The sequence below is a fragment of the Danio rerio genome, chromosome 20, assembly GCF_052040795.2.
Source record: "Danio rerio strain M-AB ecotype USA chromosome 20, GRCz13ab, whole genome shotgun sequence".
NCBI lineage: Eukaryota > Metazoa > Chordata > Actinopteri > Cypriniformes > Danionidae > Danio > Danio rerio.
Window position 1 is genome coordinate 58,845,075 of NC_141040.1, and position 26,905 is coordinate 58,871,979.

Sequence of the window (26,905 nt, forward strand, 5' to 3'; positions counted from 1 at the left end):
ATCTGTCCATCTATTCATTCATTCACTTACCCATTCATTCAATCATTCATTCCTTCATCTATTCATTCATCTGTCTGTCCATCCATCCATTTGTTCAAATATTTACTCACTCACCCATTTATCCATTCATTCATTTTTATGTTAATCAGCCGATCCATCCATCTAATTAATAATTTATTCATTCATTCATTCGTTCGTTCGTTCGTTCGTTCATTTGTTAATTCACTCCCTCACTCACCCATTCAACCATTATTTATTTGTTTGTTTTTTAGTTAAATAATATTTATTTGTAGCCTTTTAAAAACTAAATTGTGAATTTAGAATTTGGAACAATTTAATTTATTTGTTTTGAAAAATCAGCAGTTTTATGTTTATTATTATATTATATTATATTATATTATATTATATTATATTATATTATATTATATTATATTATATTATATTATATTATATTATATTATATTATATTATATTATATTATAAGCCAGAGATTCCCTCAGATGTAATAATATTTCTCTCAGTAGTGGTGAAGCTTCCATCTCTTGTTTTTGTCCGCACTGAACTGAGAAACACTGAATTATGCATTATTTTCTGTCACGCTTCTGAATGCAGTGACCTCTGAAACTGAGCTTCAAGACTTTCATATGGAAATCTGTGTTTACTTCTATAATTAGCCTCGTTTCAGGAGCAGGAGTTTCTGAATACTGAATAGATGTCAGGCACGCATTCACTTATTTATAGTGTTCCAAGTGTACACTATGGAGAATAATTTATGGAGAGTGTTTTAGGCCTAGAGAAATAAAAATAATATAAATATATCTTTTTAATTTTTAATCAAACCATTTTTACTCTTTATTTGTTTTTTTATCTATTATATACTAAATCTATTTTAATTTTGATTTTAATTTTATTTTTTATTTATTATATTTATTATTTTCTTTATATTATTTTCTCACAGAAGTCATTTTTAATTATTTCATAATTATAATATGTATTTTTATTTTTTTTACTACAACATCTACAAATCAAAACAGTAAACTTTATTTTCCTTAATTTATTTATATATTTTTCTAGATCTTCCCATTAGAAATTGTATTTTACTGTAAAACTTATATTGCATTTAGAATCTATACTTTAATTTCAAATGTATATTAGTTATGATTTTTATTAATTAAATAATTTGTTAATTATTTTGTATTATTAATTTTTATTAAATATTTTGTTTATTTGTAAAAAGAAAAAACATTTTTTATTTATTGATTAAGGTTTATTTAGTTTTTGTTTGTGTTAGTTTTTTAATTAATACATAAATATTAAATTTTATACATTGTAATATAAAATCTGTATTTTAATGCTAAATATATATATTAAATAACATGTTTTATTAATTAAATAATTTATTATTAAATATTGTAAATTTTGTTAAAATTATAACATTTAGTTTTCATTATTTTATCATTGTTTTGTATTATTAAATCCTATTTGAAAATTTTTTTATCCATAAAAATATTTTTTATTTATTTATTTATTTATTTATTTATTTATTTATTTAAATGTATTTATTTTTTGCTAGGTTTCATTTTCATTAATGCATAAATACCCTTTATTAAACTACTGAATTATTTTTCCTGCAATATTCATTGTATCTGATATATTTAGTGTGTGTGATGTTGCATTATGATATATAAAGTTTGTAATATTATATGTTTATTATATCATTTGTTTGTGTTTTGTGGTCTCAGGTAAAGCATTTGCTCCAGAGTTTTATTACGACACCTACAGTCCGCTGTGGCAGAACCGGCCGCGGGTTTACGGATATAAACTACAGTGGACGCAGATGAACCCTGGAGCCGTTGACAGAATCATGGCGTATCGACTGGGCATCCGACAGGTGCATTTTTATTGTATTTATTACACTAAGATTAATACATTTTTTTATGTTATAAATTTATTTTATTATTTCTATTATCTTATTATTATTTTTATTCTTAAAATAATTATATTGTTGTTATTATTATTAATATTATTGTTATTATATATTGTTATAAATATATTCTGCTTATTTTGTGTTATATTCTTCTGCTTATTATTATTATTATTGTTAAATCATATTTGAATATTATTATATCAAATTATATATTATATATAACATAATAATATTATTAATATAGTATTATTATTATTACTATTCATACATGTATTACTCTTATTATTATTTTTTTTAATTGTTATTATTATTATAATTATTATGGTATTATTATTACTTTTACTCGTATACTTACTCATATTATTAGTAGTATTATTACTTTTAATGTTATTATAACACGTTGTCTACTAAATTTTAATATATTATTATACATTAAAATAAGTTTATATTATTAATATTGTTTTTTATTTCTCATTTAATATTTTATTATTATTATTATTGTGTAATTATTTTCATTACATATTATCATTAATATTTTTGTTATTTTGTAATATTTATTATATATAATATTTTGTCTATATAATTATATTACATAATTAAAGTTATTTATTATTGTTATTATTATTATTATTATTAATAAATCACATTTAAAAATTATTATATATTGTTATATGTATATAACAATTATATAATTACATTATTATTTTATTATTATTATAGTAATATTATTGTTACTATTAATCATATATTTAGTTCTCATTATGATTATGTTATTATATTATTATTTATATTATATTAATATTATTGTTATTATACATTTTTAATTGTATTGTTTTTATTACTATTAATAAATTTTATTATAAATGTATAGTATTATTATTATTACTATTATTATAATACTATAATATTATTAATAATAACATATTTACTGTATATATAACACACTGTATATTATTTTTATGTATAATATTATATAATAATATAAGTGCATATTATTATTATTATTATTAATATTAATATTATATATTGTTGTATGAATATCACATTGTATATTATTATTTCATTTTTTATTGTATATTATTGGATAGTATTATTATTATGATTATTATTAATCACTGCATGCAAGGCTCTGGATTTCCCTGGTGCTGCCTGAGATCAGGCTCTGAATCTAAACTAGGGCTAGTACTGGATTAATTATATTATTGACTGTCCTGTAATTAGTAAACAGTAACTGATTACTATCCATAAGTAATGCACCAGCTCTTAATGAGAAATGCACAGCTTTACTTGATGATTTCAGACGCTGCGTCGTCATTGTTCTTCTCTCTCTGGTGGCAGAATTATTGCTAAAGTGAGAAACTTCTGTCCTTCACAGGTTGAGTCGAGTTTTCAGAAAGCAGTGTTTCAATGTGAACCGTGTGTGTGTCGTGACTCTAAATGCAGCGTTTACTGTGTAAGATCCACAGAAGGATTTCACTTCAAGGCTTTTTATTGTGGAAAAAGCTTCTTTAGATCATTAAAATGTTGTTTTTTTCTATCACAATCGTCAGAAATTATTCTTCTGCGGCTGAAAGCTTCTTTGAGAAAGCAGAAGTGGCTCTTTTGTGGATGCGCTGTGAATGAAAAGCCTTTATTTTCCAGATTGAATGCTTCGATTATTTATTTGTAGGAGTAATTTACATGCTTTATCAATGTAAGCAGCCCTTTAGCTCATGCAGATGATTCAGTGCTTTTATTTTATATTGTTTCTGTGTGTTTTGTTTGCAGTTTTAAGATTTTTAGTTGTTGTTCAGTAAATTCAGTTGAGTTGTATTGTGTTGTGCGTATACTTTTAATAGTGTAGCGGAAATAAATAGTGTAGTAAATGTGTAAAATGTTGGGTTGTTTTAAACCCAATACTGGGTCAAATATGGACAAACAAATAAAAAATTACCCTAGAGATTGGTTTGTCCAGATTTGACCCAAAGTTGGGTAAAATAACCCAGTATGGAGTGCATGTCTGTAAAATGTCCTGGAAATATACAGTTCCATGATATGTTTAATTTGAAAGCAATTTGCTTTCTTTACTTACACATGAACACCGACATAAACCCTTACCTGTTCAATTTCAATGTTTAAAAATACACCCACCGGCCACTTTATTAGGTACACCTGTCCAACTGCTCGTAACACAAATGTCTAATCAGCCATTTACATGGCAGCAGCTCACTGCATTTAGGCATGTAGGCATGGACAAGACGATCTGCTGCAGTTCAAAGTGAGCATCAGAATGGGGAAGAAAGGGGATTTAAGAGACTTTGAACTTGGCATGGTTGTTGCTGCCAGACGGGCTGCTCTGAGTATTTCAGAAACTGCTGATCTACTGGGATTTTCACACACAACCATCTCTAGGCTTTACAGAGAATGCTCCGACAAAGAGGAAATATCCAGTGAGCGGCAGTTCTGTGGGCGCAAATGCCTTGTTGATGAGGCCAGAGGTCAGAGGAGAATGGCCAGACTGGTTCCAGCTGATAGAAAGGCAACAGTAACTCAAATAAGCACTCGTTACAACCGAGCTCTGCAGAAGAGCATCTCTGAACACACAACACGTCCAACCTTGAGGCGGATGGGCTACAGCAGCAGAAGAGCACACCGGGTGCCGCTCCTGTCAGCTAAGAACAGGAAACTGAGGCTACAATTCACACAGACTCACCAAAACTGGACAATAGAAGATTGGAGAAACGTTGCTGCTCTGATGAGTCTCCATTTCTGCTGACACATTCAGATGATCGGCTCACAATTTGGCCTTAACAACATGAAAGCATGGATCATCCTGCCTTGTATCAGCGGTTCAGGCTGGTGGTGGTGGTGTAATGGTGTGGGGGAGATTTTCTTTGGGTCCATTAGTACCAATTGAGCATCAACACCACAGCCTACCTGAGTATTGCTGCTGACCATGTCCATCCCTTTATGAGCACAGTGTCTCCATCTTCTGATGGCTACTTCCAGCAGGATAACGCAGCATGTCATAAAGCTCAATCATCTCAGACTGCTTTCTTGAACATGACGATGAGTTCACTGTACTCAAATGGCCTCCACAGTCCCCAGAGCTCAATCCAATAGAGCAGCTTTGGGATGTGGTGGAACGGGAGATTGGCATCATGGATGTGCAGCCGACAAATCTGCAGCAACTGTGTGATGCTATCATGTCAATATGGAGAAAAATCTCTGAGGAATATTTCCGGTAGCTTGTTGAATCTCTGCCATGAAGGATTACAGCAGTTCTGAAGGCAAAAGGCGTCCAACCCGGTACTAGTAAGGTGTACCTAATAAAGTGGCCAGAGAGTGTATTTTATTATAAATGTTACTTTATTTTAAATGGTCATATAAGTTTTAAAGTATTATAAAACAGATTCATTAATATAAGCCTCTACAAATAGGGAAATAACTAATATGATTATTAAAAAGAGATTAAATATAATTATTAATAAAATCACAGCTGTACATGCATTTAGAAACCATCTATTAAGACATTGTTAATGAGGCACTTTCTGTTTGAGGTTGCTAATATTTTAGAGAACATAGAGAGGTGTACTTTGGCCAGTTTTGTTGTTATTCAAGCTAAATGATCAATTTGGAAAACTCAGGATGGTTATTAAAGGGGAAATGAATATATTGTTACTTGATGATGAATATGTTTATATTGCATAACTTGTTTACTCAAATTTAAATTAATATGGTGCATAAATGAAATATTAAGTAAATTAGGAGTATACATTAACCTGTGCATTATTCAGACGCTAGATGGCACAGTGCTCACTCAACAAATGGTGTGTGATAGATGAGCAGATGAGCAGACACACATCTGAATATGAGTAAGTATATGGATGAAGGTATTTACAGACGATGACACTCAGTTCCCGGATGAGTGTTATTCAGCGGTGGTTATCTGGGAATAACACACCTCGTAATGTCACGACTGACCAATGAGAAACCAGTATTCCAGACAGCCGTGTGATAATGTTAATTAAAGTGTGTGTGTGTGTGTCTGTGTGTGTGTGTGTCTGTGTGTGTGTGTATGTGTGTGTGTGTTGTAGACGGGGCAGCAGCGCTGGTGGGAGCAGGAGATCCCAGTGGAGGGAAACATCCAGAAAGGAGAGCTGATCACACACAACCTGACCGAGCTGATCAGACCTGAGGCGTATGTGGTGCGGCTCACACCCATAACTCGCTTCGGGGAGGGGGACTCCACCACCCGCATCATCACATACAGCGGTAACACACACAAATACACACTCACACCCATAACTCCCTTCAGGGAGGGAGACTTCACCACCCACACACACGCTCACACTCACACACACACACATCCAAAGCTTCTGTTGATTGTTGTAGCTGTGAAATAACACTAGTCATTCAGTGGAGGGATATGGAGCTGCTCAAAACCTGCCGGAACTACTTTACCTGTGCCTTTATCTGACAATAACCAAAGACCTGAGAGTGACCATCAGCCAATCAGAATCAAACAGAATGTGTGTGCGTGCGTGCGTGCGTGCGTGCGCGTGTGTGTGTGTGTGTGTGCTTGCGCTGCATTAGTGCCTGCAGCAGGTCTGGACGGGGTTAATCTGTAATCTGCTACACATAGTGAAGATGACAGTGTGGGAATATCACGGCCGCTCATGTGGACTGTGGATTACTGCAGATAAGCAACATCTGCATAACCTCTGTCTGCGCATTACAGATGATCTCTAGAAACTGAGCTATGATCAAACACGCCTTCAAAACATGTGTTTGGGAAGTTTTATTCGGCTGCTGGACGTTGTGTAACAATAAATCCTAAACATCAAATCTTCTTCATCTCGTCGCTGGTCTTGGATCGGATCAGGGACTCTGCATAGTCTCTGGGGAGCCTCGGGATGAGTATTCCCAGGTGGAAATAGAGAATAAAGAGAATAATTAGCGTAGCTGCTGTTCATAGTGTATATAAACGAGATGCAGAAACCTGTGTGGAGCACATTCATGCATCATACCACTGAGTGTATGCTTTACTAAACAGATAGGTCTTTACTCTAGTGTTGAACTGGGAGAGTGTGTCTGAGCCTCGAACATTATCAGGAAGGCTATTCCAGAGTGTAGGAGCCATAAATGAGAAGGCTCAACCTCCTTTACTCGACTTTGCTATTCTAGGTACTACCAGAAGCCCTGAGTTTAGAGATCTTAGAGTGAGTTGGGTTGTAGCGAGACAGAAGGTTGGTTAGATAAACAGGAGCTCGATTATTTAGAGCTTTATAGGTGAGAAGTAATATTTTAAATTCAATACGAAACTTAACAGGCAGCCAGTGTAAGGAGGATAAAGTTAGGGTGATATGATCATATTTTGTAGACCTGGTAGGAATTCTGGCAGTTGCGTTTTGTACTAGCTGAAGTTTGTTATATATATTTTATATGATAATAAATATTTTTATTTTATTAATAATTAAAATTATAATTTGGGGATTTTCACATTTAGATCAGGGGTTTTAAAATATGAATACATTTGTAAATATATGATTAAATTATTATTATTTTAAAAAATATTTTAATTAAATTTTTTATATTAATCTACCGGTTCAGAAGGCGTATTCTGTGTGTGTGTGTGTGTGTGTGTGTGTGTGTGTGTGTGTGTGTGTGTGTGTGTGTGTGTGTGTGTGTGTGTGTGTGTGTGTGTGTGTGTGTGTGTGTGTGTGTGTGTGTGTGTGTGTGTGTGTGTGTGTGTGTGTGTGTGTGTGTGTGTGTGTGTGCGTGCGTGCGCGTGCGTGCGTGCGTGGGTGTGTGAATTGTTCCATAATCCATTAATTTCCATTATATAAAATGACAATTGATAATTTCTATATGTACAATTTGTAATATAATTTAGAGTAATCTTAAGTCCATTATTAACTGAAAGAAAAATGCAAATGCCTAAATCGTTATAGTAAACATTTGATTTGTTTGTTACTGCAGCATTTAACTGTTGACCAGAACCCAGAGACACACACAAAATGTGTTTATATTACTGAAAATTACAAATAGTATATGTTTATAATAGTTAATCATAGTAAATAGATTAAGACTAAAAGTAGATTGTTTGTTTCCTTGTTTGCTTGCTTGATTGTTTGTTTGTTTGCTTGTTTGTTTGTTTGTTTGCTTGTTTTGTTTGTTTGATTGTTTGCTTGCTTGTTTTGACTGTTTGTCTGCTTGTTTTGATTGTTTGTTTGATTGTTTGCTTGCTTAATTGTTTGTTTGTTTAATTGATTGTTTTGATTGTTTGTTTGCTTGTTTTGGTTGTTTGTTTGCTTGTTTTGATTGTTTGTTTGCTTGTTTTGTCTGATTGTTTGTTTGCTTGTTTTGATTGTTTGTTTGCTTGTTTTGATTGTTTGTTTGCTTGTTTTGATTGTTTGTTTGCTTGTTTTTATTGTTTGATTGTTTGCTTGCTTGTTTTAATTGTTTGTTTGATTGTTTGCTTGTTTTGCTTGTTTGCTTGTTTTGTTTGTTTAATTGTTTGTTTGCTTGTTTTGTTCGATTGATTGTTTGCTTGTTTATTTGATTGTTTTGATTGTTTTTTGTTTGTTTTGATTGTTTGTTTGTTTGTTTGTTTGCTTGTTTTGTATGTTTGATTGAATGTTTGCTTTTGTTTGATTGATGTTTTCCTTGTTTATTTGCTTGTTTTAATTGTTTGTTTGTTTGATTGTTTCCTTGTTTATTTACTTCTTTTGTTTGTTTGTTTGCTTCTTTTGTTTGTTTGATTGATTGTTTGCTTGTTTATTTGCTTGTTTTGATTGTTTATTTGCTTGTTTTGATTGTTTGTTTGTTTATTTGCTTTGTTTGATTGTTTGTTTGCTTGTTTTGATTGTTTGTTTACTTGTTTTGATTGTTTATTTGCTTGTTTTGATTGTTTGTTTGTTTATTTGCTTGTTTTTGTTTGCTTGTTTTGATTGTTTGTTTGCTTGTTTTGATTGTTTGTTTATTTGCTTGTTTTTGTTTGTTTGATTGATTGTTTGTTTGATTGTTTGCTTGTTTTGCTTGTTTTGATTGTTTGTTTGCTTGTTTTGTTTGTTTGTTTGATTGTTTGTTTGCTTGTTTTGCTTTTTTATTTGCCTGTTTTGATTGTTTGTTTTTCTTTGTTTTGATTTATTGTTTGCTTGTTTTTGTTTGTTTACTTGTGTGTGTGTGTGTGTGTGCGTGCGTGCGTGTGTGTGTGCGTGTGTGCCTGTGTGTGTGTGCGTGTGTGTGTGTGTGTGCCTGTGTGTGTGTGCCTGTGTATGTGTGTGTGTGTGTCAGTGTGTTTGTCTGAGTTATTGATGTAAGGAGCAGCTCTTCTTCACTCTGCTGTATTTCTGCACATTGCATCACTTCCTGCTGATGATGATGATGATGATGATGTCAGTGTGTCCGTTTGTTCGGGCACATTAGGTTTAGTTTAAACTGAAGTTTTAAAATAAAAGGATATTAATAATTAAAGCACAGATGAGTTTATTCTCGTTCATAATCTGATCCAATGAATCTTTTCATCTTTTGTTTTCACAGCACCAACCAATCCACACCTGAGTAAGTGCTTACTTTTCCTTTCCTCTCATCTTTCTTTCTTTGTGTGTGTGCGCGTGCATGTGTGTGTGTGTGTAATCAGTCTTAGTTAGTCATAGTCGTGTGTGTCCTCTAAATGTGTGTATTCCTGGTCTCCTGCATTAGTGTGTGTGTGTGTGAGTCAGTGCATGTGTGTGTTTGTGCATGTTATAGCTGTGTCTAACAGTATCTGCTGGTCTAAACAGGCTTGACTCTGAGATCAGTGTATCTGCTGCTGCTGCTGAAGGTCAGGCGCTCCGCTGCGTTTCAATAAAATCAATGAATATTTATCAACAAACAAACGCTGCTGAATCACAATCAGTCCAGCACTGCAGATCAGAGTCAGTGTGGAGAGCAGACTCACGCCAATTTACTGCTGGAAATCACCAAACCAGCATGTCTTTATTATCACACTCCTGTTGACTTACAGCTCACAAATGACCCGGGCAGCTAAACACTGCTTTACATCCTGGAGTTTAGTGACTCTTTCTAAAATCACATTAGAAATAAATTCTTTATTTTCATATTTTCATGAAGGCACATTTAGGGTACAACGCCAGTCCTTCAGCTCAGTTTTGAATGTAAAATCATTACGTGTGTGTGTGTGTGTGTGTGTGTCATCAGTTTTCTTCTTCCTCTCTCTGTGCAGGGGAGTTTGTGTGTAGTTTTGAGGAGGAGCCCGTCTGCTTGTTCACTCAGGATAAGAATGATGATTTCGACTGGACGAGACACAGCGCTGCGACCCGAGACACCAAATACACTCCCAACACGGGGCCCAGCGGGGACCGCAGCGGGGCCAGACAGGGTGAGGACACACACCTGTAACACTGAAGTGCAGAAATACAGGATACCCCTCACAGGCCCGCAGCCAGCCTGGTGTAAGGGCTGGCTCTTTTTTTCTTAAAAAGTGCACCTTTTTGCAGTTATACGCCTCAGTTTCTGTTTAACTATGAGAATTAAATACTGCATTTTAGTGACTTTTTTGCTGGATTTGCTAGTCAGATGTCATCATAACCACACTTTTTGATGTACTTAAAATATTTCCTAAAAATTAGCAATAAAAAAAAATTCAAACAAAACAAATTTTTAAAATACAAATTTATTACATCATATGTCATTAGGAAAAAATAGCAATCTGTTAAAGTTTTAAAGTAACAAAGCTATCATTTATTAGACAAAAAACAAACTGGCCAGCACATTCAACTGTCCTCAGTCACAGTTTGGCCAGTTCAATAAAAATAATAATTAAAACATATTAATAATCATAATAATAATAACAGTAATAATTAATTCTTCAGATTTTTTCTAGCCTCTTTGGTAAAAAAAAAAAAAAATCTTTTTCGATGGATTATTTTCATTATGAAGGCACAGCAGTCAAAATAGAATGAAAATAGGACAAATGAGCTCATTTGGGTCAAATTCTGGACCTTTGTCAGTGAGGGGTGGGTCTTCCGAACCACCCGAACCCCCCTGGCTACAGGTCTGAGAAGTTAGCACATGTTTTATGCTGATAATAAACATGTTTTAATATAATTTTGGCTGTAAATGTGCACCTGCAGGTGTTTCAGGCGCAGGTCAGATTTTCTCCAGGTCATAATTTATTTAGTTTATATTAATTTTGTCCAAAAAATGATAATACCCATCCAGCTTCATCTGCTTCATTCGGCTGGGTCAGTTGGTGTTTCTGTGTGGAGTTTGCATGTTCTCCCCGTGTTGGTGTGGGTTTCCTCCGGGTGCTCCGGTTTCCCCCACTGTCTAAACACATGCGCTATAGGGGAATTGATCAACTAAATTGTCCTTAGTGTATGAGTGTGTATGGATGTTTCCCAGTACTGGGTTGCAGCTGGAAGGGCATCCGCTGCATAAAACTTATGCTGGATAAGGGGGTTGGTTCATTCCACTGTGGCGACCCCTGATTAATAAAGGGACTAATCCGAAAATAAAATGAATAAATGAATGTATGAATATAAATTAAAATTAAATAGATTGTTGCATGTTTTACGATATGCTATAATAAATTTGAACATGTATTGTTTTTTTTACCATGCATATGTAGACATTACATGAAACATTTGAAAGTTTTGGAAAAATCATGGAATTTAGTAGTTAAACTGTGTATGAACCTTGATTAATGATCGAGGATTGTTTAAAATGTGTTGGAAAAGGTTAAAGGCATGTAGGAAGTATTATTTAAAATAATAATGATGATTTGTTATTGAGCTGTGTGTTAGCTGTAGCAGTGAATGAAGCGGATGAGCTGGTTTTCAGACTCTGTTATCCTCGGGACGCTCCGGCGGGACAAACGGAGCTGCCGGTGTAAATAATACCTTCAGTTTAATCACCCTCGTGATTCCTCGCGGTCCGCCGTTTCATTAGCGTCAAGAGTCCAGCGGAGACTTTAATTATCACTCGTCAAACTGGAGAGCGGAGATTGTGTTTGATTTTGGCTGGAGGCTTTTCACACCTTTCGATGAGAGACGCCGAAGAGGAGAAGAGAGGAAAAGACTGCAGTTTACAAGCTTACAACACGATTGGTGCTGCGCAATATTAATTATGAATCAGAAAGTATATCACATATACAATTAAAGTCAGACTTATCAGCTACTCCTGTTGAATTTAAACTCTTGTTCAATTTCTGTTTAACAGAGAGCAGATTTCTTCAGCACATTTCTAATCTTAATAGTTTTAATAACTCATCTCTAGTAACTGATTTAGTTTCTCTTTGATAATAATATTAGACTAGATATTCTTCAAGACACTAGTGTTCAGCTTACAGTGACATGTAAAGGCTTCACTAGGGTAATTAGGGTAAAGTTAGGGTAATTAGGCAAGTCATTGTATAACAGTGGTTTGTTCTGGAGACAATCCGATTTTTCCAATCCATGATTTTATGTGTATGAACAGGTTTCTACATGTACATTGAGACGTCCAGACCTCGTAAGGAAGGCGATACGGCTCGTCTGCTGAGTCCCGTGTTTAACGTCGCACCCAAGAATCCCTACAGCATCACCAGCCCTCCTGCTTACTGCTTCAGCTTCTACTACCACATGTACGGCAAACACATTGGTAAGACCACAGCACACACACAAACACACACACACTCGTGCATACACAAACTCAGACACTATTGTGTACACGCATACACTCATACGTACACAAATGGGTCATTTATTTATATTAATATAGCTGTTGTGTTACCATAGGAACTGTAGAATCACCACAACAGATCAATTACTATAGTTGGTGTGTTACCATAGCAACTTAAGAGTCACCACAACAGATCAATTACTATAGTTGGTGTGTTACCATAGCAACTTAAGAGTCACCACAACAGATCATTCACTATAGCTGTTGTGTTACCATAGCAACTGTAGAATCACCAAAACAGATCAATTACTATAGTTGTTGTTGTTACCATAGCAACTGTAGAATCACCACAACAGATCAATTACTAAAGTTGTTGTGTTATCATAGCAACTATAGAATCACCACCACAGATCAATTACTAAAGTTTTTGTGTTACCATAGCAACTATAGAATTACCACAACAGATCATTCACTATAGCTGTTGTGTTACCATAGCAACTATAGAATCACCACAACAGATCATTCACTATAGCTGTTGTGTTACCATAGCAACTATAGAATCACCACAAAATATCAATTACTATAGTTGTTGTTGTTACCATAGCAACTGTAGAATCACCACAACAGATCAATTACTAAAGTTGTTGTGTTACCATAGCAACTATAGAATCACCTCAACAGATCAATTACTAAAGTTGTTGTGTTACCATAGCAACTATAGAATCACCACAACAGATCAATTACTATAGCTGTTATGTTACCATAGCAACTATAGAATCACCACAACAGATCAATTACTAAAGTTGTTGTGTTACCATAGCATCTATAGAATCACCACAACCGATCAATTACTAAAGTTGTTGTGTTACCATAGCAACTATAGAATCACCACAACAGATCAATTACTAAAGTTGTTGTGTTACCATAGCAACTATAGAATCACCACAACCGATCAGTTACTATAGCTGTTGTGTTACCATAGCAACTAGAATCACCACAACATATTACTTACTATAGTTCCTGTTGTTACCATAACAACTGTAGAATCACCACAACAGATTAATTACTATAGCTATTGTATTACCATAGCAACTATAGAATCACCACCACAGATATATTACTATAACGGTTGTGTTACCATAGCAACAGAGAATCACCACAACAGACTAAAGTAAAACACATCGACTGTAAGCGACTGTGTTGATTTTTCATGTGGGTAGCTGCAGTATTTTTAGGGATGTTGTTTTTTTTATAATGCGCTCAGATTTTATTCAGAAATGCACAATTTATTCCTCTGGATTTTCTTCCACATCCTGAGGCATTTAAAGCAGAAGCCCCAGAGATGAAGGTGATGCTGTTCTGCTGGCGTGTGAATGAGCCTTGATGATCTAAACACGTGTGTTCTCCTGACAGACAGAAAGCACATTACCTGCTCTCGGCTCACAGCTAATTAATCACACACGTCAGAGTTTGCCTTCACACTTCTTTCACTCTGAGTTCATTTGCTGGATTAAATCCCAGAGCTCGAAGCAAACACTTGATCATGAAGAAAACACTGTTCCTTCATCAGGTCACGTCAGCATCAGCACACAGAGCACAGTTTATTCCTCACAGCGGCTTAATATAAGGAGAGAGAGGTCATAATAAGAGGATAACAACACTATAAACACTTAAAATATGTGTAAAAACACTTAAAGTGTAAAGTTTGGAGTGTGATCAGAATATAAACAGAATAAAAGTGTAAAGTTTGGTGTGTGTGTGTGTGATCAGAATATAGACAGAATAAAAGTGTAAAGTTTGGTGTGTGTGATCAGAATATAGACAGAATAAAAGTGTAAAGTTTGATGTGTGTGATCAGAATATAGACAGAATAAAAGTGTAAAGTTTGGTGTGTGTGATCAGAATATAGACAGAATAAAAGTGTAAAGTTTGGTGTGTGTGTGTGATCAGAATATAGACAGAATAAAAGTGTAAAGTTTGGTGTGTGTGTGTGTGATCAGAATATAGACAGAATAAAAGTGTAAAGTTTGGTGTGTGTGTGTGTGATCAGAATATAGACAGAATAAAAGTGTAAAGTTTGGTGTGTGTGATCGGAATATAGACAGAGTAAAAGTGTAAAGTTTGGTGTGTGTGATCAGAATATAGACAGAATAAAAGTGTAAAGTTTGGTGTGTGTGATCAGAATATAGACAGAATAAAAGTGTAAAGTTTGGTGTGTGTGTGATCAGAATATAGACAGAATAAAAGTGTAAAGTTTGGTGTGTGTGATCAGAATATAAACAGAATAAAAGTGTAAAGTTTGGTGTGTGATCAGAATATAGCCAGAATAAAAGTGTAAAGTTTGATGTGTGTGATCAGAATATAGACAGAATAATAGTGTAAAGTTTGGTGTGTGATCAGAATATAGCCAGAATAAAAGTGTAAAGTTTGATGTGTGTGATCAGAATATAGACAGAATAAAAGTGTAAAGTTTGGTGTGTGTGTGTGTGTGTGTGTGATTAGAATATAGACAGAATAAAAGTGTAAAGTTTGGTGTGTGATCAGAATATAAACAGAATAAAAGTGTAGTTTGGTGTGTGTGATCAGAATATAAACAGAATAAAAGTGTAAAGTTTGGTGTGTGTGTGTGTGTGTGTGATCAGAATATAGACAGAATAAAAGTGTAAAGTTTGGTGTGTGTGTGTGATCAGAATATAGACAGAATAAAAGTGTAAAGTTTGGTGTGTGTGTGTGATCAGAATATAGACAGAATAAAAGTGTAAAGTTTGGTGTGTGTGTGTGTGATCAGAATATAGACAGAATAAAAGTGTAAAGTTTGGTGTGTGTGTGTGATCAGAATATAGACAGAATAAAAGTGTAAAGTTTGGTGTGTGTGTGTGTGTGATCAGAATATAGACAGAATAAAAGTGTAAAGTTTGGTGTGTGTGTGTGTGTGATCAGAATATAGACAGAATAAAAGTGTAAAGTTTGGTGTGTGTGTGTGATCAGAATATAGACAGAATAAAAGTGTAAAGTTTGGTGTGTGTGATCAGAATATAGACAGAATAAAAGTGTAAAGTTTGGTGTGTGTGATCAGAATATAGACAGAATAAAAGTGTAAAGTTTGGTGTGTGTGTGTGTGATCAGAATATAGACAGAATAAAAGTGTAAAGTTTGGTGTGTGTGATCAGAATATAGACAGAATAAAAGTGTAAAGTTTGGTGTGTGTGTGTGATCAGAATATAGACAGAAAAAAAGTGTAAAGTTTGGTGTGTGTGATCAGAATATAGACAGAATAAAAGTGTAAAGTTTGATGTGTGTGATCAGAATATAGACAGAATAAAAGTGTAAAGTTTGGTGTGTGTGATCAGAATATAGACAGAATAAAAGTGTAAAGTTTCGTGTGTGTGTGATCAGAATATAGACAGAATAAAAGTGTAAAGTTTGGTGTGTGTGTGTGTGATCAGAATATAGACAGAATAAAAGTGTAAAGTTTGGTGTGTGTGTGTGTGTGTGTGTGTGTGTGTGTGTGCGATCAGAATATAGACAGAATAAAAGTGTAAAGTTTGGTGTGTGTGTGTGTGTGTGTGTGCGATCAGAATATAGACAGAATAAAAGTGTAAAGTTTGGTGTGTGTGATCAGAATATAGACAGAATAAAAGTGTAAAGTTTCGTGTGTGTGTGATCAGAATATAGACAGAATAAAAGTGTAAAGTTTGGTGTGTGTGATCAGAATATAGACAGAATAAAAGTGTAAAGTTTGGTGTGTGTGATCAGAATATAGACAAAATAAAAGTGTAAAGTCTGGTGTGTGTGATCAGAATATAGACAGAATTAAAGTGTAAAGTTTGGTGTGTGTGTGTGATCAGAATATAGACAGAATAAAAGTGTAAAGTTTGGTGTGTGTGATCAGAATATAGACAGAATAAAAGTGTAAAGTTTGGTGTGTGTGTGATCAGAATATAGACAGAATAAAAGTGTAAAGTTTGGTGTGTGTGTGATCAGAATATAGACAGAATAAAAGTGTAAAGTTTGGTGTGTGTGATCAGAATATAGACAGAATAAAAGTGTAAAGTTTGGTGTGTGTGTGTGTGATCAGAATATAAACAGAATAAAAGTGTAAAGTTTGGTGTGTGTGTGTGATCAGAATATAGACAGAATAAAAGTGTAAAGTTTGGTGTGTGTGTGATCAGAATATAGACAGAATAAAAGTGTAAAGTTTGGTGTGTGTGATCAGAATATAGACAGAATAAAAGTGTAAAGTTTGGTGTGTGTGATCAGAATATAAACAGAATAAAAGTGTAAAGTTTGGTGTGTGTGTGATCAGAATATAGACAGAATAAAAGTGTAAAGTTTGGTGTGTGTGTGTGTGTGATCAGAATATAGACAGAATAAAAGTGTAAAGTTTGGTGTGTGTGTGTGATCAGAATGTAGACAGAATAAAAGTGTAAAGTTTGGTGTGTGTGTGTGTGATCAGAATATAGACAGAATAAAAGTGTAAAGTTTGGTGTGTGTGTGTGTGATCAGAATGTAGACAGAATAAAAGTGTAAAGTTTGGTGTGTGTGATCAGAATATAGACAGAATAAAAGTGTAAAGTTTGGTGTGTGTGATCAGAATATAAACAGAATAAAAGTGTAAAGTTTGGTGTGTGTGTGTGATCAGAATATAGACAGAATAAAAGTGTAAAGTTTGGTGTGTGTGTGATCAGAATATAGACAGAATAAAAGTGTAAAGTTTGGTGTGTGTGATCAGAATATAGACAGAATAAAAGTGTAAAGTTTGGTGTGTGTGATCAGAATATAAACAGAATAAAAGTGTAAAGTTTGGTGTGTGTGTGATCAGAATATAGACAGAATAAAAGTGTAAAGTTTGGTGTGTGTGTGTGATCAGAATATAGACAGAATAAAAGTGTAAAGTTTGGTGTGTGTGTGTGATCAGAATGTAGACAGAATAAAAGTGTAAAGTTTGGTGTGTGTGTGTGATCAGAATATAGACAGAATAAAAGTGTAAAGTTTGGTGTGTGTGTGTGATCAGAATGTAGACAGAATAAAAGTGTAAAGTTTGGTGTGTGTGTGTGTGATCAGAATATAGACAGAATAAAAGTGTAAAGTTTGGTGTGTGTGTGTGTGTGTGATCAGAATATAGACAGAATAAAAGTGTAAAGTTTGGTGTGTGTGTGTGATCAGAATGTAGACAGAATAAAAGTGTAAAGTTTGGTGTGTGTGTGTGTGATCAGAATATAGACAGAATAAAAGTGTAAAGTTTGGTGTGTGATAAGAATATAGATCAGAACTGGATATATTCACACACTGCTGCCACACAACTGTGTTTAAAGCCCTTATTAAAGTGAGTTTGGCATTATAGGTCCTCTGTAATGTTTCAACCGCAAGCATTTGTAAGTAACACATAGTTTCAGCTATATATATAAATCCCACAGAGTCCTCTAGCTGTCTGTCAGTATTTGGATTGATTGTTAGACAGTTTGAGTTGATCTCGCAGTGTTGAGTTGATCTGTCATGCAGCGCTCGTTAAATTAATTGATTGTGTTTTTCCCGCAGGCTCTCTGAATGCATTCGTGAAGCAGAAAGGTCAGTCAACTTCAGATGCAGGTCCAGTCTGGTCCCTCAGCGGGAACCAAGGGGACCGATGGAGACAGGCCAAAATTAGCATCCATCCGGTTTCATCCTTCCAGGTAAGTTAACTTGTAGAAAATAACACATTCAGCATGAACACATTTGAAAGAATCAAACACTTCTAGGCAGCAGAGGCATTTCAAATGAATCAAAAATACCCTCTCTGGCCACTTTATTAGTTACACCCTACTAATACCGGGTTGGACCCTTTTGCCTTCAGAACTGCCTTAATCCTTCATAGATTTAACAAGGTACTGGAAATATTCCTCAGAGATTTTCCTCCATATTGTCATGATAGCATCACACAGTTGCTGCAGATTTGTCGGCTGCACATCCATGATGCCAATCTCCCGTTCCACCACATCTCAAAGCTGCTCTATTGGATTGAGCTCTCGTGACTGTGGAGGCCATTTGAGTACAGTGAACTCATCGTCATGTTCAAGAAACCATTCTGAGAAGATTGAGCTTCATGACATGCTGCGTTATCCTGCTTGAAGTAGCCATCAGAAGATGGAGACACTGTGCTCATAAAGGGATGGACATGGTCAGCAGCAATACTCAGGTAGGCTGTGGTGTTGATGCTCAATTGGTACTAATGAACCCAAAGAAAATCTCCCCACACCATTACACCACCAACACCAGCCTGAACCGCTGATACAAGGCAGGATGATCCATGCTTTCATGTTATTGAGGCCAAATTGTGAGCCGAGCATCCGAATGTGTCAGCAGAAATGGAGACTCATCAGAGCAGCAACGTTTCTCCAATCTTCTATTGTCCAGTTTTGGTGAGTCTGTGTGAATTGTAGCCTCAGTTTCCTGTTCTTAGCTGACAGGAGCGGCACCCGGTGTGCTGTTCTGCTGCTGTAGCCCATCCGCCTCAAGGTTGGACGTGTTGTGTGTTCAGAGATGCTCTTCTGCAGAGCTCGGTTGTAACGAGTGCTTATTTGAGTTACTGTTGCCTTTCTATCAGCTGGAGCCAGTCTGGCCATTCTCCTCTGACCTCTGGCCTCATCAACAAGGCATTTGCGCCCACAGAACTGCCGCTCACTGGATATTTCCTCTTTGTCGGAGCATTCTCTGTAAACCCTAGAGATGGTTGTGCGTGAAAATCCCAGTAGATCAGCAGTTTCTGAAATACTCAGAGCAGCCCATCTGGCAGCAACAATCATGCCACGTTCAAAGTCACTTAAATCCCCTTTCTTCCCCATTCTGATGCTCGCTTTGAACTGCAGCAGATCCTCTTGACCATGTCTACATGCCTAAATGCAGCGAGCTGCTGCCATGTGATTGGCTGATTAGAAATTTGCGTTACGAGCAGTTGGACAGGTGTACCTAATAAAGTGGCCGGTGAGTGTAAACTGATAATTCTGTGGGCATCTTGCCAATTGACATCAATCATGACAACAACAAAAAACAAATTAAAAATGCCAACTGATTTGATATCAAATCCTTGACATCAACACATCGATGTCACTTTGACCACCAAATTAATCACATAAAACATATTCTATTAGAAACAAGGTGAAAAATCTCATTTCAGTATAGATTTTGCAACTCTACAATGCATGTAAACACCCTTCATGTCAAATTGAGCAGATGAAGCATGACATAAAAAAACACGTCAACAATGCAAATAAGTTTGATGTCAAAAAACGTCTATTTGACGTCCACACATTGATGCTTTTTTGATGACCAAAATAAAGACACATAATGGATTGTAATATAAGAGTTTTCTTCAATCTGCAAGCCTCAAATGACATGCACTCTGGATTTTGTATCCCTACAACACATGCGAAAGACCTTGATGTCAAAAAGACGTCAAACAGATATCTAAAATTAGACGTGTTTTTGACACCAATGTTAGATGTCAATTTGATGTCTTATTTACATCAAGTTAGTCAATTAGCATTAAATCAATTAGCATTGTTTATATCGTCTTGACATTAAGGTTCCCACTAGGATTTACATATAATATTTCCAAGAAAATAGCAGTACAGTCAGAATATTTTCTGCATAAATCTGCATATTACAATAATGATTTCTAAACCATTCAGCTTCATATAAAAGACTACAGGTCTCAAGGCTGTGCTTTAGTGTGAAATAAAGAGAACTCAGTGCATATGGAACTGGTTTTAGACTCCAGAAGAGGCCCTTCAGATTTCATTTGTTTGTTTCCATCATGCAGGTAATATTTGAGGGCATCCGCGGCCCCGGAATCGAGGGGGACATCGCCATTGATGATGTCACGCTGGAGGAGGGGGAGTGTCCTGACCCTCCGTCCAATCGTATGTATTGCGCATGCATCTCCATGGCAATCCGGCCTTAATTGCATGTGCGCAATTTAGTCCAGGAGAGCTGAGTAATTACACGAGAACGAGCAGTGAGAAAGCAGAAATGAGGGCAGGTAATTGACTAGCGTGTGGCTGAGAGCGAGAGGTGCTGGAAAACAGGAGAGCAGATGAAAAAAGCTTGAATACGGCGGTACCCGTCTGCTGAAGTTATGTGTTAATCATTATTATTAGGCTGGAATATTACAGCACATCAGGTTTTCCACTATTACCAAAGCTCCTTGACTCTAGGAGACGTTCAGTATTGATCCGTCTATAAGATGTGTTTATGTCATAAATACAAGCGTGGTGTATATCTAGAGAGTGATAAAACACTGCAGCGATGCGCACTGGAGGATGCTGGTGAATTACAGAGCTCAGACACTTATGACCAACCATATATGAACAACATGAGGACATTACAGAGGAGCTTTAGTGCTGTTTGTGAAGCAAAGCGGCTATTACCTCAAATCAAATCAGTGTCTTCAGTGAACACAGAGTATCTGGGGTGCATTTACACCTGCTGTTTAATGTACTGGAGAAATCGCTAAACTGGCCACTGGGGGCTATATGTAAACACCCTAGCAACTGCATAGCAATGAACTAACAACCAATCAGAATAGCCCAGTAATTGCCATAGCAACCCCAAGAACACACCACCCAAAACACAACAGTAACTGCATAGCAACGCATATCAGATTACCCAAGTAAGATCACTTAGAACTCCTTAGCAACCACATGGCAACAGGCTATAAAACAATCAGAATACCCCAATACCATAGACACCACTTATAATACCCTAGCAACGTTCTAATAACCAATCAGAATACGTCAGTGTTCAGATTTGACCAACCACTGAACACCACTGAGAACTGACCAACCACCAAACACAACTTAGAACTGCTTAGCAACCACATGGCAACTGATCATCAAACATTCAGAATACCTTAATACCCTGGACACCACTTATAATACCCTAGCAACTACATAGCAATGTTCTGAAAACCAATCAGAATACGTCAGTGCACTGATTTCTTGTTAGACTAAATACTGAACACCACCGTGAATTGATCAACCACTGAACACCAATTAGAATTCCCTAGCAACCACATAGCAACAAAATAACAATCAGAACACTTCAATACCCTGGACACCACTTATAATACCCGAGCAACTACATAGCAATGTTCTAACAACCAATCAGAATACATCAGTTGAATCGACCAACCACCGAACACAACCTAGAACTCCCTAGCAACCTCATAGCAACAGACTATTAAACAATCAGAATATCTCAATACCCTGGATGCCACTTATAATAGCCTAGCAACTACTTAACAAATTTCTATCAACCAATCAGAATACATCAATGTTCTGATTTGTTGTCAGACCAACAACTGAACACCACTGTGAATTGACCAACCACTTAACACAACTCCTAAGCAACCCCATAGCAACAGACTAACAAACAATCAGAATACCTCAATACCCTGGATACCACTTATAATACCCTAGCAACTACATAGCAACATGTTTACCAACCAACCGGTATACTAATATTCTGATTGGTTGTTAGACCAACAACTGATTATAGCTTAAAACTCCTTAGCAACCACATGGCAACTGATCATCAAACAATCAGAATACCTCAATGCCCTGGATACCACTTATAATACCCTAGCACAGGGGTGTCCAAACTCGGTCCTGGAGGGCCGGCGTCCTGCGGATTTTAGCTCCAACTTGCTTCAACACACCAGCAAGGATGTTTCTAGAATGCCCAGTAAGAGCTTGATTAGCTAGCCCAGGTGTGTCTGATTATGGTCGGAACTAAACTTTGCAGGACACCCTCTGGAAATCCCTGCCCCAGCAACTACATAGCAACATACTAACAACCAATCAGAATACATCAATGTTATGATTTGTTATAGACCAACCACTGAACACAACTTTTAACTCCTTAGCAACCAGATGGCAACTGACTAACAAACAATCAGAATACCACAGTACCCTGGATACCACTTATAATACCCTAGCAACTACATAGCAACATTCTAACAACCAATCTGAATATGTTAGCGTACTGATCTTGTTGTTAGACCAATCACTGGACACAACTTAGAACTCCTTAGCAACCCCATAGCAACAGACTAACAAACAATCAGAAAACCTCAATACCCTGGACACCACGTATAATAACCTAGCAACTGCATGGCAATTTTCTAACAACCAATCAGAATACATCAGTGTTCTGATTTGTTGTTAAACCAACCACTGAACACCACTGAGAAATATCCCTAGCAACCACATAGCAACAAACTAACAATCAGAATACATAAATAGCCTTGGACACTACTTATAATACCCTAGCAACTACATAGCAACATTCTAACAACCAATCAGAATAGTGTTTGTATTTGTTGTTAGATCAACCACCTAACACAACTTAAAACTCCTTAGCAACCACATGGAAGCTGGCTATCAAACAATCAGAATACTTCAATACCCTGGATACCACTTATAATACCCTAGCAACTACATAGCAACTTTCTATCAACCAATCAGAATACATCAATGTTCTGATTTGTTGTTAGACCAACCACTGAACACAACTTAGAATTCCCTAGCAACCACATAGCAACAGACTAAAAAATAATCAGAATACCTCAATACCCTGGACACCACTTATAATACCTTAGCAACTACATAGCAACATACTTACAATCAGAATACATCAGTTCAATTGACCAACCATAGAACACAACTTAGGACTCCCTAGCAACCACACGGCAACCGACGTGATGGTGTTGATCTAGCTATCTGGTTTAAATGTTGACTCTTTGTCTCTTTTTTCCGCAGCTATCAGAGGAGCGTCCGCACACACCGCCTCCAGTATATGGCCATTGAGCGTCACGCTGTTTTTTACCGTATTCGTTCATCAGAGGTGACGTTCCACATGAGGAAAAAGACTCAAGACGCGTCCCTTAATATTTAATCACCAAAGATTCATGCTTTCAGACCGCTAAGAAGGCACAACACTGGATCAACACGGAATAATGTCATGAAACAACCACAAACCTGGACAGAAGAGTAATGAGGATTTGCTCAATAGAATAAACCTTCTCTGTGGACGTGGCTGAGGGATTGAACAGTCGGAAAAGCACAACGTTTATTTCTCCATCTGGATGTATGGATACAAGCAAGCAAAACCTAGCATCATCGTTTGTTTTTCCCTCACGATTTTTCCGTTTTTCACCCTGATAAACGTTCCTTTCTGGTGCTTCGGAGTACAATCAACCTACGTCATCCTTTATTTGGTTTACATATCACAATTTGGTTTGGCTTGGTGCTTTAAATCGCAAATAACAGAAACTATTTTGTTTTGCTTTATAGCCCAGTAGCAGCCGGATCTCGCAACACTGTGCTCACGTTCCCAGCGGCAGACGGACAGGTTTCCGTACGGTAGACAAGTCAATCGCTTATGTAGTGTCGCAATCAAGACCACGTCAAGACCAGACCTGCTCCATTCATTCATTCGGCTTTCTACAGCTTAGTCCCTTTATTCATCAGGGATCACTACAGCAGAATGAACCGCCAACTATTCCAGCATATGTTTTACACAGTGGATGCACTTCTAGCTGCAACCCAGTACTGGGAAACACCTATACACACTCATACACTATGGCCAATTTAGTTCACCAATTCCCCTATAGTGCATCAATCGTCCCTACAGTGCATCAATAGTCCCTATATTGCATCAATAGTCCCTATAGCGCATCAATCGTCCCTACAGTGCATCAATAGTCCCTATATTGCATCAATAGTCCCTATAGCGCATCAATCGACCCTACAGTGCATCAATAGTCCCTATAGCGCATCAATCGACCCTACAGTGCATCAATAGTCCCTATATTGCATCAATAGTCCCTATAGCGCATCAATCGACCCTACAGTGCATCAATAGTCCCTATAGCGCATCAATCGACCCTACAGTGCATCAATAGTCCCTATATTTCATCAATAGTCCCTATAGCGCATCAATCGACCCTACAGTGCATCAATAGTCCCTATAGCGCATTAATCATCCCTTTAGCGCATCAATAGTCCTTATATTGCATCAATAGTCCCTATAGCGCATCAATCGACCCTACAGTGCATCAATAGTCCCTATAGCGCATCAATCAACCCTACAGTGCATCAATAGTCCCTATAGCGCATCAATAGTCCCTATAGCACATCAGTCGACCCTATAGCGCATCAATAGTCCCTATAGCACATCAATCGACCCTATAGCGCATCAATAGTCCCTGTAGCACATCAAAAGTCCCTATAGCGCAACAATAGTCCCTATAGTGCATCAATTCCCCTATAGCGCATGTGTTTGGACTGTGGGGTAAACCGGAGCAACCGGTGGAAACCCACGCCAACACGGGGAGAACATGCAAACTCCACACATTGTCATTAAAATGTCTCAAGTGTCGTTACTCTGTCAAATCATTTGAGCTTGTACCACTATAGTAGAAGTCAAAAATATATATTATCATTGTTATAAATAATTAATTTAATAATAATATTAATGACGCTGTTATAAATATTCATGACATATTTATAATGCCTAATGGCAATCATGTTTATGATGGATTTATGACAAGTTTTGTAGTCTTGGTAACGTCAAGTCAAAAACAGGTTGTGATGTATTTGTTTATGTCAAGTTGTCATAGCAAACAATGTCATCTTTGCATTTAAAATGTCATTAGTGAGCGAATGGCACTTGATAACTGATAACAGTTGTTATAAGCATGCATAAAATTCATTCACATTCATGACATAATTATAAAAGTTTCATGACAGTCTGATGATGAACACCCCTTCAAGTAAAGTGTTATTAAAGTATTTTTTTCTACAGTCACGACTGCATAAATAACGTCTTACGAGATTAATGTTTATTACAGAAATGTATGTACACCGAAACATATTGCACTTTAAAAGTGTGTCCTAAAGAGAATAGTGAGAATTATTTCACATTTCTAAGACAATAAAGTATGCAGTATTGAATTAAACTGTTTCCATCAAACTTAAATAATGTTTTTAGATGTTAGTATCAGTATGTCAGTCTTAATGACTATGGTCCAGTTTCACAAACAGGGCTTAGATTAAGCCAGGACTAGGCCTTAGTTAAATTAGGCTATTTAAGCCACATTTATAAAAAATGGCCTCAGAAAAATATACTACTGGTGTGCACCTGGTGGTAAAATATGACACTGACATATTTTAAGACATCTCACCGCAAGTTATTATGAGTTCATACAGCTCAAACATGCAATTTAATCTTGACTAGCCTTAAACCTTGTTAGTGAAACCGGGGGTATATCTATTATTATCTATAATCTAATGTGCTCCAAAAACAATGACAGCATTCACATTTAGACGACAAAAACCAAGTTAAAATCAAAAGTTCACAATATAATGTTGAAACCGTGTCCATCATCAGTCAGCGTAACACATATAGTTACATAAAAGTCAGTGTTGGGTAAAGGGATCTTTAATAGTCATATATTACAATCTTATGTCATTTATAGTAACTAATGAAAGAACAGTTGAAAGGACGTCATTTTATTTTTGCATTTTTTTTATGATTAATATTGTAATATTTTACTTTTAAATGTAACTTTAAACCCAGTACTAAAATCAAGCACTCGTTTTCTAAACTGAACTCAAAATAAACAGTTACCAATGTCCTGCAGAATCTACAGTAGCTTACTGGCGGCAGTTCTCCAGGAATTTACTAAGAATCAATTACAGCAAAAATACTGTGTTTACATTTACAGCATCATTTATTTTGCTGTATGTCTATTTATAGAACTTTATGCAGATCTGTACTGTAAAATATACAGTAATTTACACAATCAACCCAGACTCATATGGATACGTACCCAGGTCTACATTTCTGGAGTCAGTGAAATACATAACCAGAGGTACGTCTGCTCACAGCAAGTCCACCAGAGGCCGCTGTGTATCATTTTTGATGATCTCAAATTTCTAACCCAGCCTCATTCTAAAAACATACCCCTGTATACATTTCTGGAGAGCACAAAATACATCCCAGGAGGTCCTTTTTTTTTGTTTTGTTTAGGTTTTGTTTTCATAAATCCACCAGAAGGTCCAGTGTACGCTTTTACAGATCTCAAATTTCTCTTGTGACAGTGCCATTTGTGCCTGCTGTTCTGGCGTAAATCCACCAGAGGCCGCTGTGGACTGACTGACAGATCACCCAGCCCACCCCCCTTCCCTAAACCCAACTGACAGTGTTTTTTAAAAGCCATCCAGTAAAAGAATAGCCCTCGCAACCGCCTGATTTTTACCACGTTTTCAGATCTTACCATGTTTTTACCCT

The 26,905-nt window shown here is 36.1% G+C and overlaps 1 protein-coding gene across 7 annotated transcripts in view; it reads left to right on the plus strand.

Annotated features, from left to right (window-relative positions):
• Positions 1–24,957, plus strand: part of LOC101884676 (MAM domain-containing glycosylphosphatidylinositol anchor protein 2) — a 373,415-nt gene extending 348,458 nt beyond the window's left edge. For 6 of the 7 annotated variants that reach the window (XM_087298727.1, XM_087298728.1, XM_087298729.1 and 3 more), the window contains 8 exons: positions 1,743–1,891; positions 6,004–6,181; positions 9,452–9,472; positions 10,137–10,292; positions 12,392–12,553; positions 18,113–18,246; positions 20,373–20,472; positions 23,371–24,957. In XM_087298727.1, the coding sequence (XP_087154853.1) occupies positions 1,743–1,891; positions 6,004–6,181; positions 9,452–9,472; positions 10,137–10,292; positions 12,392–12,553; positions 18,113–18,246; positions 20,373–20,472; positions 23,371–23,459 (989 nt within the window). In that variant the 3' untranslated portion in view covers positions 23,460–24,957. Of the gene's footprint in view, positions 1–1,742; positions 1,892–6,003; positions 6,182–9,451; positions 9,473–10,136; positions 10,293–12,391; positions 12,554–18,112; positions 18,777–18,924; positions 20,473–23,370 lie in introns of those variants that run through there. The other variant, XR_015518911.1, reaches the window with a different exon arrangement.
• Positions 24,958–26,905: the final 1,948 nt, after the last annotated feature.